This window comes from Scomber japonicus, chromosome 16 (assembly GCF_027409825.1).
Source record: "Scomber japonicus isolate fScoJap1 chromosome 16, fScoJap1.pri, whole genome shotgun sequence".
NCBI lineage: Eukaryota > Metazoa > Chordata > Actinopteri > Scombriformes > Scombridae > Scomber > Scomber japonicus.
The window spans coordinates 22,031,403-22,044,393 of NC_070593.1; the positions used below are offsets into that span (position 1 = coordinate 22,031,403).

At 38.3% G+C, this 12,991-nt stretch overlaps 1 protein-coding gene across 5 annotated transcripts in view; it reads right to left on the reverse strand.

Annotated features, from left to right (window-relative positions):
* The window catches only part of kiaa1109 (KIAA1109 ortholog), a 65,181-nt gene extending 53,843 nt beyond the window's left edge, over positions 1–11,338 (reverse strand). For all 5 annotated transcript variants that reach the window (XM_053335872.1, XM_053335873.1, XM_053335874.1 and 2 more), the window contains exons 1-15: positions 11,234–11,338; positions 9,089–9,224; positions 8,148–8,264; positions 6,778–6,856; positions 6,626–6,690; positions 6,285–6,459; positions 5,617–5,698; positions 5,259–5,452; positions 4,045–4,124; positions 3,537–3,687; positions 3,122–3,278; positions 2,617–2,695; positions 905–996; positions 623–740; positions 347–502 (exon numbers count right to left, since the gene is read on the reverse strand). In XM_053335872.1, the coding sequence (XP_053191847.1) occupies positions 347–502; positions 623–740; positions 905–996; positions 2,617–2,695; positions 3,122–3,278; positions 3,537–3,687; positions 4,045–4,124; positions 5,259–5,452; positions 5,617–5,698; positions 6,285–6,459; positions 6,626–6,690; positions 6,778–6,856; positions 8,148–8,264; positions 9,089–9,194 (1,651 nt within the window). In that variant the 5' untranslated portion in view covers positions 9,195–9,224; positions 11,234–11,338. The remainder of the gene's footprint in view (positions 1–346; positions 503–622; positions 741–904; positions 997–2,616; positions 2,696–3,121; positions 3,279–3,536; positions 3,688–4,044; positions 4,125–5,258; positions 5,453–5,616; positions 5,699–6,284; positions 6,460–6,625; positions 6,691–6,777; positions 6,857–8,147; positions 8,265–9,088; positions 9,225–11,233) is intronic.
* Positions 11,339–12,991: the final 1,653 nt, after the last annotated feature.

The window sequence follows — 12,991 nt, forward strand, 5'->3', positions numbered from 1 at the left end:
TACTTTTATCATCAAATTGTATTGCATTAAAGGATTTTAAGTGTTTTCTTTTACCAATTTGAGCTTTACTTCAAAATAGGTATTAAAAAGAATTCATTTCTAAGCAAATGGCTCTGCAGATGAAATCACTGCAGAATGTTGGGTTGTTGTCATGTTGAGGACAAAATAATGATGACATTTTCTTCCTTTTTCTTCTTATTCTTTTTCTTATTATTGGACAGCCTTGCAAGCAGAAAATAAACAAGCTGCCTACTATAACTCTTATAAGACACATTCATATGACCCTAGGAATTCTGTGTAATTGTTCACTACATATTTCTTCTATAGTCATCGGCATCTCCCTCACCATTCTCCTGCTGCTTGGTGGAACAGTCGATCCAATTGTGCTGGTTTGCCGCCCAGATCATCTCAAACTGGTGGAAAAGTATCTTGAACTTCCAGGAATAGGGGACAAAGGAGTAGATGTCTGGAGCACTGTCACTCGCCCAGTCCTGGATCAAATCTGCGATGACAAGATGGGATAGTGATGAGGAAAATCAGTGTTTCGCCTATTGATTTTAATAGTAACGCACAGGTTGCAGATTACAGTGCAGAGGTTGTGTTTGTTTATTTGAGGACTTACCGGTGAAGAAGTTTTTCTGGGCGTAGATGAAGTGGTAAGTGGCTTTGTACACTTCAATCTCACACTGCCACGACTGAGGCATGTTCCACACCCGAGGGTAGCTGGCTATCACGTGGAACTGAAATAATAGCAGAGGCATAACACGTTTTTACAAACAGCAGAGTTATTACTATATTTATATGCCTGTTTGACATTACATTTTTCTCTAAGAAGTGACCATTTTCCAAATGTATGTCCACAACTTCAACAGTGGAGCTTCTCGTATAATTGCCTGCTACTTACAGCTAACATCTCAGCCTCCAGAAGAGTCCTGTACTGCATGCTGCTGGTGGTGTCAACGTGAAGCAGCTGACCTTTGATGGTGGGAGAGTAGCCTGAGGGCAGAAGGAGACAGGAGCAGAAAAGCAGGACCATCAATTCTCAAAACACAAAGCTGCAGCAAAAGTCCTTCCAACTAATCCCATTTATCAGCCAGACCTGAAAATCTACTTCCACTAACTAAATTCAAGGGGACGGAGGACAACACTGACTGATGAGTGACAAAATATTATCTGACCGGTGCAGTAAATTATTACACATCTGTCACAAACTATCAGTGTTGACACTGTAACATTTGCCTGAGTGTACTGGCTGGAAACAACTGATTTTTTTTTTCAACACAGTTTAAACTGTATACAATTTTAAGTTCATTATCAGAAAGGTGATAATTCTACTGTAATATTTTACCCCTGTCATGTTGGGTTGGACCAAATATATGAGAAACACTTTATAATATAATGAACTACAACCCAATAAAAAACATTAAGTAGAGATATTGCCTTTCTAATAATGTCAACAAAAACTGAAAATGTATAAGCTTTGTAAAGGTAGAATCTATGGCAGAGCTGTTGTATTGAATTGGATTACATGGCACAGGTGTTCCTAATAAAATGCATGGCCAATGCATTTTGTGAAAAATGATGAGTATTGGTCATCTAATCTCTCCAACATCAACAAAAATAGCAAAATAAAAGTTCTTATTAGCAAAGACTAAATCAACTTTAGTAACAAGGATTGGTAATATGGTAAACGTCACAGTCACTTTACAGTACTGTCAAGGTAACATTCATCTCACTGAGCTGTCATCAAGAATTTCACTTATAAAAAAAGTCACTTAACTTAATGAATTAACATATCAAATACAGTAAATAAAATGATTATCTTTTAAGATTCTTAATAAGATTATTATTAGTAAATAACTAGATTATTTATTAGTCCCACAGTGGGGAAATATACAGATAAAAAATAAAATGTAAATGTTTTTAAAATAAAATGAAAAGATGCTAATTTTCTATGATTAGCTGAGATATGATGAGGTACAACAGAATAATACCAAATGGAAGAAGAGCATTGAGCTTGAAACGTCACTTATGGTATCCTTTTAAATCTAATGCATTAGGAGCTGCAGCAGTGTGCAGACTTTTTTCTTGCTTTTACCAAATGAAAGAGGAAATTAATGGAGTAGAGTACCATCAGGGTGTCAACCATATGGCCCATCAAGGGGTCCAATCTGGCCCACTGGATAAATTGCAGAAACGTAAATCCAGTTTTTCAATGAAATACACTGATATTCTGATTTATTTTCACTCACAATTCACAGTCAAGGCTTCTGATCCTCCTGTGGACATCCAAGTGATTCAGATTTGAAGGACAAATATTTCCCCTGTGGGCTTGGACACATTTTATCACTATGTCTTACCAAGGTACCACTAGATGGCTTCTTATAGTAAAGTTATAATACGTATCATATATTATTCATAGGTTATTATACAGTGGTTTTACTGGTCAGGCCCACTTGAGATCAAATTGGACTATATGTGGCCTCTGAGATAAAATGAGTTTGACACCCCTGTTCTACATGAACAAGATTGCTCCACGAGCGTAGATGACCTATGAGTTAGACACCTGCTGTGTCAACTGATCTGAGTGCTGACATTTTAATTTACTGGACTCACCATTCTCTCCTACAGTCATGGGGATATTGACTTCCAGGTAAGAACCAGCACCTACATTCACATGGATGGCGTTGGTTTCCTATTAACAGGGATCAAGGCGGCAGGGGGTGAGAGAGCAAAGAGAAAAATTATTCATGCTGTCAAATTATTAGAGAGAGTGCCTTACTGCTTTAAAAATAAAAGTCAGTCACCTAATCTTAAAAATATCTTCAAAAGAGGTGATAAAATGATCATCTTCCTTGACTCAAGCCATTTTTTCCCCGTTTTATTTTTTATGTTGTTATTTAGTATGCACTCCACATACTTAGCTTTGCGAAAATCCCTGCACTGCTTCAAGATGAAAATTTTAAAAAGCATAAAACATGAACCAATATCAATAGCTAAAACACAGGAAGGATTAAAGACAAAGACAAGGAGAGCAGCAGGGAGACGAAGAAAGATCAAAAGGGGCTGGCAAGAAAGAAAAGCAGAGAAGAAAGCACACAAGAGCGAGAGATAGAGTCACCCTGTTTTTGGTGAATAGCAGATCGATGGTGGCGTCAGCGATGATGTTCATGCGGAGCTCAAAGGCCTGGATCTGCCTGGGTTTTCCTGGCTCAGCTGTCTCGGTCACTTTCATGGCCTGGTAGTCGGCTGGCAGGAAGAACTTCCACAGACAGTCCCTGTGAAAAGTGAGCGCTTGTGTGAATGTAAGATCTTATCTGTAAAGCCCAAATCTACAGCCTTTACAGTTTGATCTGTTACAGACACTGTAATTAGAAATATGTTTAACTAGAATAATACGACCAGGTTTTAACAACAGAGCTTCTCTTTTAATGGTAATTCTTTTGTGTCAATGAATGCTTCTTTTTTTTTTTTGCATAATACATAAAATATTAATGAGGACAGACTTTGTGTATTTATGCATGTTGTTTACTCACCTCTGACGATCTGCCCAGGGGCCGTAATTGAAGTCAGTTCCCTTTCCGCACACGATATCCAGACCCCAACATGGAGGCAAGTCCTGTAGCTTATCGCCCTCGCTGCATGTCTCCGCCTCCTCCCCACTCTCTTGCTCTACTGGGACAAGACCTACGCATGGCAAACACACACAAACACACACAGAGACAGAAAGATTTCAAGCCCTAGAGCATCCTGACAACAAATATTGAACAAAAATCCAAATGTAAGAAAAGCTTTGCAAACAACTTCGAAACCAAAGAGCCCCTTTACTTCTAATGGCTTACATACTTTACAGTCACTATTGATCAGTTGTTTGAAGGCAAAAAAGGTTAAACAATTCTGAGTGTTATTACAGAGGAAAGATGATTGATTTTGGCCTTGTCTCAGGAGGGCTGATTTAGTAGGTTTTACGTTTTTTAGAATGCATAATGTATGTGTGTCTGTGTGTAGTTGTGTGTGTGTGTGTGTGTGTGTTTGTGTGCATACCGGGCTCGTCCTGGTAATAGTAGATGTCTACATCATTGGATTGCATGACCACAAAGCCTTCACCCATCAGTCTGGGGGGTCTAGAAAAGAAATCCACCGGCGTCAGATAAAACCCAATTTTTCATTAAAGGTGCAGTGTGTAGGATTTAGTGACATCTAGTGGTAAGGTAGCACATTGCAACAATTTGAAAAACTTTTCCCCTTCCCTCGCTTTCCCCCTTCCAAATGAAAACCTACAATGGCCTCAAATCTGTTGAATTTTGTTTTTGACAGAAGTAAATGTAACCAACAGGTGTCAGAACTTGTCCTACTCCACTTAAGAGGTACTAAAGTGCATTTCCTCTCGTATGTTTTTTCTTCATCTCACAGGATATTCCAATAAAGCTTTGAGACAGTTCAAGGACTGCTGGAGGTTGAAATCATAGATGGCTTTTTTGGAGGCTACAGTTGCCAATTTTTTACTCAGAGCGACTCTTTAAAATCATTGAGGTTTAATGCAATTTCACTCTTGACGTCAATTCACTTAGTGAAAGTGCAGGTAGCGGTTCATGACATTGTGCAGGAGTGTTAAAGCTGTCAGGTCAGAAACGAGATGAGAAAAATCTAAAAAAAAAAAAGAAAAATCTGAACACGAATTGAAGGCTGCTTGGCAAACACAAAGCAGAGTCATCCATAAATTGAACTGAAAGGTTCTGTCACAGCATCCCAATATTTTAAGACAATAACTCTCGATATGATTGTTTACTGTGTTTTTTTGTGTTTTGTTTGATACAAACAAGCATAGCGATGTAGATTAAGATTCATATCATACATACTGCAGGATAAATCATCTCATTATAGTAATGACTAATAATATACACACTGAACTTTTCTTTAGGCAACAACTTTATGCATACAAATGTTTTGAGGAAAATACTTTTTATACTGAAAACAACTAAAATTGAAAAATGTGGTTATTTACACATTACAAAAAAGGCTTTGAATATATAAAGACCAAACTTTCAGAGTCTGTCATTATTTAATCTCTGTAGTATTATTTTATACACATTTCATCCTTGAATTTAAACAGCAAAACATCTCTAACAACCAGCCTTTGTGATTATACAGCAAGGCTGAAATAAACATTGAAAAGAAATAAATAGAGTACTAGTTTATGATTCTGCTAGAGGTTTTTCTTTTTCTTTTTTAAATAAATAAATACGACTTGGTCTTACTCGTCATTCTGCATGCCGAGGTAGCGTGGACTGGGAACCAGCATGACGCGCACATTCTCCAGCGAGCCTTTGACGATGTGCATGAACTGGTCCAGGTGGCTGGATGGAGGCTTGGTTGCGTACGTGAGGAAGGCGTCCTCAAAGTTGACACATAACGTCTGGGGGAGGTGGTGATTCCCAAACGCCAAACGACCCTACGGGAGATAAACATCCGTGTACACAATAACAGCTTGAATGCTTCTCAGCCACAGAAACACTTATTATTCAAACACTCTCTGACATACATCTTCATCCTTAACATTTCCCCGACCCTGCATCTCATTGGCGTCCTGGTACTACGAACATGTAAGTTACTCACCGTGCTGATGTTAACTTTGATGACGGGGATGAGGGAGCGCCACGACGACGAAGGGTCTGGATTCTCTGCTTTGATGTTCACACTACAGAAGGACCAGAAGGCATTCAGTCTCACAACAGTTTAGTAGAACCACATTTCCAGTCTGTATAAATAATTTGACTGTCAGTGGGAAATGATAATAGCTCTCTTCTGTGCTTCCACTTCCATCGCATTTCATGATAATGGAGAGAAAAGGGAGAGTGTGTGTGTGCAGCCTATTCTTATTGCTTGTCAACCAATTCAAATTCATCAATCTTTTTTTATAAGAAACTGCTGTTTTCCTGCTCTTTCACACTTAGCTGTGCTTTTCAAGTCCAACACTAGAGAGAAAATAAAGTGCCACTCTTTGACAGCAGTATTAAAATAATGAAGAAACTATTAGTGAATGATTATCCTTGTCAGTAACGTTTGTTTTCATTTCAAAAACCCTTCACTTTCAAATTTGTGGATTAATTAGCACAGACAAAAAAAAAAAGACATTTTATATTATTGAGAGGTTTGACAACAGAAGCATAACTACCATCTGCTTAACTAACATCACATCATTGTTGGAGACAGGTGTTAATTGTCCCTAAGCAAGCCTACTATTGCTTTCAGGTTAATGTGGTTTAATGAGGTTTTGGTCCTACCTTTCCAGGGTCTTGCTATTTTCCTCCCGTCCCCTCTCTTCATCTTTCTTCTGCGTGATGAGTGTGGGATCCAGGCCGAAGGTCTCCTGCAGGCGGGCGTAGAGGTCGGTGCGGTTGTACACATGAAATTCAAAGCCATTGACTGTCACGTAAAGCCTGGTCTCTGCCTTGGGGTCTGGGGAGAAAAGAAAGAAAGAAACAAGAAAGAGAAAGAGAGAGAGAGAGAGAGAAGTTAAAGTATTCTATGTGCGATATTAAAGTTATAGGCGGTTATATTAGAATAATAACAGTTTACCTCCAAGCAAACAATAGAGCGAGGAGGACATTTACGCTTTACTCACCGTGCTGTTTCTGTTTCGGGTTATACATTTTCCACCAACGAAATATGAGGAAGCCATCCTGTATCCTATCACACAGAAAAAAAACAACAACAACAATCAGTGAGCAAACTGTCAGATTATAGATGAAGATAATGCAGCGGGGGTCACATTACCTGATAGACATGTCTTGGTTGATGTAATAGACGTCTCTGAACATGACTTTCCCTGACAGCACAGAGAAGGAGAAGGAGCCTGCAGGAGGAGGAGGAGGAGGAGGAGGAGAAGAGTGCATGTATAATATTTCCATTAAGAGTAAATAAACAACAGGAGCGTTGATTACACTGCAGGAAAAAGTGATACGATGGCAGCTTAAATCGGTTTGGATTCATTGAAGTTAGCACACCAACTAATTAAAATGTTACACAATACATGTAATTAGATTGGTTATGTAAAATCTGTTAGAAAAAAATCAACAAGCATCTGTGTTGTCGGGATATTGAATCACCCCGTCTCTTCTTTATTATTATTGTTATTATTAAAAAATTTAAAAAAAACTTAAATAGAATCTAATTGTACAATAAGTAGGTTTGAGACTCGTTGAGCAACAATCTCCTGCTCATAAACACGTCTGTTTACTGTTTTAAACATTTCACACTAAGAGCGTGACAACACTATAGTGGTTTAACTGGAATCATCCCAGCTGCCAACTCCTCATGTTCATGGCATTTTTTTCTCTTGAAGACAGGATGTGTAACTGGGCCGAGCATCACTCGCTGGGGGAGCTTGTTTTGGTCAGCAATTTCCTCTCAAGCAGTGCAGGAATTTAACACGGCTAAATGTTGACAGCACACATTTTTTAAAACATGTTCAAACCTGCTTAAGACAAAGCTATTGTTGTCTTGTGCTACCTTTTTTTTTTTTTTTTTTTTTTTTTTAAATGCCACCTGTACAGAATAGAATGACCTCTTTGGAACTTGAGCTTTTTTGCAGCCTCACAGGTGACTGCTCAGTTTGTAGTGACACATGTTGGCAATGAAACGGTCACTAAAATTTTAATACCGCCTCGGTAATTGTTCTTTCACTTCCAGTTTAGCACGTCGGCTGCTGGTTTCTGTCAACACGTGCGGCTGAGATGTTAAATAAATTAAGCGTATTTGTTAATTATCCGCTAAAATAATGTCTCATTGCAAGCTTAGGATCATTATATGATATGATTTGGCTTCTTTTAGGGTTCATTTTGGTGCTGTGTTACAGAGCAGATGCACTACATCTAATTAACCCTTAAATGAAGAAGATGACACATTTTTGATCAATTTGATGAAATAATAGCACTTATACTTAAACCGCAAGGTGCTTTATATACAAAAAAAATTCAATCTGGTGTCGATGGCGAGTTACTGTACAGCCTCTGAGGAGATAATCGCTGAGAGAACCTGGTTCGTCATGAAATATTCAGCAGGCCGAGTTAACACCTTGAGCTGAGAGCTTTTAGCGGCCACCCTCCTCCCTACTCATCGCTGTGTGACAAAGCCCCTGAACCCACCGATGTGAATGTAGCCATCCTTGTAGAGTCTGTTGATGATGAGGGTGAGGATGAGGCCAATGTTGCGGGAGTTGTAATAAGTTAAATAAATGATCCATCCACAGGACAGAATGGTGGCTGAAAGACAAAAAAAGCAGTCAGTTAATCAAAAGATGACACATTTTAAGGTGAATTGGGACACATTTTTATTAACAGTGCTATATTGTGATGATGTATAAATTGATTATGGTCTGAACCGATGTATAAATGGAAGCAGAAAAGTGCTTTTGACTGTAATGTTTTAGATGACTCATATCTGTAAACACAGCTGGAAAGCAGGCCTATAATTTAATCACTAATGCCGATTTTTGCATCTATTAAGTCAATCTCTTTAATTATACATGTGCGCTGACCAATATGCCAGATGCTCCGCTTCCTCATATGAAACCCCATCAGCGCATTGAAGCAACAACCATGAAAGTCACACCAGTAGTAATAGACTGGAAAAGCCATCACAAACTATAACCCAAAATATTTTCACTTTTTTTTTTTTTTTTTTTTTTACAGGATGTAGCAGAGCTGATGGATTTAATACAGGAACTCTTTTCTCTTCCAAATCTGGGCTGACAGCTGGGTTTTTACTGTGGCACTAAAAGCTTTATTTGATGTTTTTTTTCCCTTTGTCAAAAAAAGAGCTGTTAAGAGATGTTGTAGTGAAACAGACAACAAAGGCAACTTCATTCTGTAAACCATGCAATATCGTCAACCTACCAAGAGAAGAGCTACACCTGGACTCGACTAATTGTATCATTTAACATACTTTAATTAAATAATTTCTTTCCACCACTGTCATGGCCAAAAGAAGATATGATATGCCACTAAAATGCAACCTGATGTAAAAAAAATAAATAATTGAGTCACTGATGTGTATATTTCTTACAGTGTAGATGGAGACCACTCACCTACAAGTAGCCAGATGAAGTTGGAGTTGTGCTTGGTGAGAAAGTCATCCAAATCACCGAAGCTGGGGAAGGTGCTTTCATTGTTTTTGGAACCAAGCCCATCCATGGCTACAGGCTCTCAGTCTGACATCTAATACTAAAAAAAATGGAGTTCAATTTAAGATGATTTACACATTGCAAGAATAAAGCAACAAACATAAACTAACAGAAATGGAGGGAATTGAACGAGAAAGAAAAAGACAGCTATTCAAAACTTGATTCTTCAAAAAACACTGCTCATTGTGAAAGTCTGATGGATCAGTTTCGCTACACATTCCAAACAATAAATAAAAATGCTTGCTATGCATAAAACATCACATGACTGCAGTTAGTTACATATTTAAGTAACCATGCATCTAATGAAGACGTTGGCTGTTTGGTGAAGTGGACTTTGCTTCTACAAGCATTATTTTATTCTGTCTGTTTGTGGTAGGAAGAAGTTGCACGTACGTGTGTGTTTGTGTGTTTGCGTGTGTGTGTGTGGCAACAAGTGTATACAGTGAATCCAGGCCGTGCTTAACAGTCAAAAGCTTGCTGTTGCAAACACAAAAAGACTCACACACACACACACGTACAAACACAAATCCTAATCTAATCCACCTTAAAATGACGTTGGCTGTAAAACCACAGGAACCAGCTCAAAGAAAACACAGTGTTCCTTAATCTTCTCTTTATGACAGCTACTTCATTTTAAGAAAGAGACCAACGTTATCTGGGACATGTGACGATCTGGACCTGACTTGACATCAGCTACCTGCTAGCCAGGCTAATCTAATTCTGGCTGCTGCACTTCAGTCTGTTTACTACAGTCGTCCAAATTAGACAGGAGGTCAAATCTCCTTTAGATATTTAACATTACTTTAAAGCACTAAAACAGTGTCATCACAGTTTTTGAAGTCACGCACTTACTTCACCTAAATGTGCCCAGAATATGTGTGTGTGTGTGTCTTATACACCACCTACCTGTTATTCATTCCATCAGTATGAATCACAGCACATATATCACCAAAAGGTGTGTTTAGGTTTTAAATAGCACACTTCCTGCATTATGAGATATGAGCATAGATTATACTGCTAATCCCATAAAGATCAGAGGCTCACAACAGTCACCTGAAATCAGAGTATTTTCAGTTTTGGTTTAGAAGTGTTTACATAAATAAAGAAGGGGTGTAACTCACAGATACAGGAACTACCTATAACTTTTTACCTACCCAAACAAATACACTGTACACATCAGACAGTGCCCATCAACAAACTAAAGGATGGATATCTGATAGTAGCTGCTTATATAATAGTTAAGTCCATCCATTTAATGCTGTTGTTGCTCTTGTTCAAAACAGAGCAGCAGAAGTAGAAGTAGTAGAATATACTAGACATTTTTATTACAGTCTGTAGTAATAATGTCTTGCTGACTTCATTGTGCTCACGGTGCCAAACTGCATTAAAAATGTGCTCAAATGTGACCTTGCTTATCACCAAAACAAACACCTCGCTCAATATGACCTGATTAACTCAAACCTAACATTACATTCAAATATTTTCGCTGGTGTCTAAATGCATTTTGCTCAAACACGACGACCAAGATAATGATGATGATGATGATAATGATGATGACAAGATATCAGTAATAACATCAACTGGACAACACAGTAGAAACACGTCGAGGCTACTTAACCGGTTGTGGTTTGTTTACATACTAGTGACAATAACCTGAAACGTTTTCCGTCATCATAGACAGGTTGAGGTAAAGTTCAGACCGACCCGGTGTATGCAAATAGCTTCATTAATAATGCAGTCGACTTCAGAATGAACCTGTAACCCAGAGTCCTACCCAGAACCAGCCATACACCTTGCTAATCCCAAGCCTTGAGTCATTTCGTCAACATTATTCTCAACACTGTTTATAGCGTTACAAAGAAATATTGCATCGTCCAGCAAAACTAGCCTCTTAGCTAATGCCGCTCTAGCTTGTGGATAATGCAGTTAACCGCTAAATATCATAACGTTAGCACTAATGCTAGCTAGCTAATGACAGCAGGCCGCGCCCTGCAACTTCTCCTTTTGAAAACTGTGAAAACAAGTCACTTGATAACAGCAAAAAGGTACCTCGGTATCCTCGGTAAAGCATGTGGTTTCATCTTTGCTCCAGTTGTCCAGGAGTTGCTGTCCTTTTGTCGTGTCAGACATGGGGGATAGCTAGCATCCTCTGTTGAATATTTACCTGGCAGACGGCCAGTTCACATCTCTTCCTGTTGTGACGAAAGCACAGTCAAAGACTGACCAATCAGAGGAAAATGTGAGGTCACGCAAACTGTTGACGGACAGTCTTTTCTACCAATCACCACGAATGTTTTTATAGCACGGTGGTGGGATTTAAGCCGTGCTGTTATGATACTGTGCCAGTTCAGTTCTGTTGAAACCACAGCAGGATCAGCACAATACAGGTGTTCATAAAATATGAATGTAATATAATGTATTTAAAAAAAAAAAAAAAAAAGTAATATTATATTATATTTAGTAGGGTTTTTTTCCAGAGTAGGTTATATAGTAGTAATTATATTATTATTAATATTATTATTATCATTATTATTATTATTATTATTATTATCATTAGTAGTGGTAGTAGTAGTAGTAGTAGTTAGTAGTAGAGTTAAGTTGAAAAGGCCTTCCTCAGATGGTTTGGAAGTCTGTTCCACAGGTGTGGTGCAGCAGAGCAGAAGGCTTGCTCCCCCATGGTGTGGAAGCTTAGTACTCAGGGCCTAGAGGAGCAAGCTGCTGACAGATGTGAGCGTGCAGGTGGAGGTTTGTGGTATGATCAGTTCCTGCAGGGAGGCGATCTGTATGTGAGTAGGAAGACTTTGTAGTGAATCCTGAAGGAAACAGACAGACAGTGCATTGAAAACAGAAGTGGTGTTGTATGCGTTCATGTTTTAGCATTCTCATCAGGATCCTGGCAGCGCTGTTATGAATGTTGCAGCTTCTGAATGCTCCTGCCAGGGATCCATGTGAAGAGCACATTACAGTAGTCCAGTCTTAAGGAGATAAAGGCAGGATTGGAGAGGGGCTGAGTTTAGAAATGTTTTTGAGATGGTAGAAAGATATGATACACAACCAAAAAAGACAGAAATATAAAAACAGATAACAAAAAGTGTAATAAAGTCAATATTTTTCTCTTTTTTTTAACACACATTCATACCTCACATACATTTGAAATAGAAAAAAGCAAGAAAGCTTAAAAGCCAAACTTCTATTCCTACGATGAAGACTGGCTATTTTGAAATAAAATTAATATCTCATTTGTATGTAGCTTTGGACAAAAACGGCTGCCACATGAATAAATGCAAATGTAAATAGATTCACCCAGAAGGGAGATTTAATTTTTTCCTGCATAAACCAAGAAGATGTCCACTTTCTGAGGAATTTTTCAGTGGAGCCTTTCAATTTGTGGTGTATCTTTTCAACATGCTGAAACTTTTCACCTGCTAACAGAATATTATGAGAAGGGGTTACAGAATTCAATGAATCTATCTGAGTAGCATGGAAGCAACTTAACAACTGAATGAAGCCTATCCAACAAAAGTCTGTCAGTGCTCTTTTTTGCCATCACATTGAAAAAGAAAGTGTAATAAGCTAACAAAATCAGCACTATTTTGTTAAATTGCTTAATTATTTTTAATCTGAATTTGAGGTCAAACAAACTGTAGGCCTATATGACAAGATGTTGTTATCTTTCACAGCACTTTCCCTCTGATTTCCATTAGGCTAGTCCTGTTTTTTGAAAGAGTAAAGAATTATAACAAACGCTCATTTTTCCTGCCATTTCAATATTGATGATGTTCCATACATAGTCCCAAAAGTCCTTAT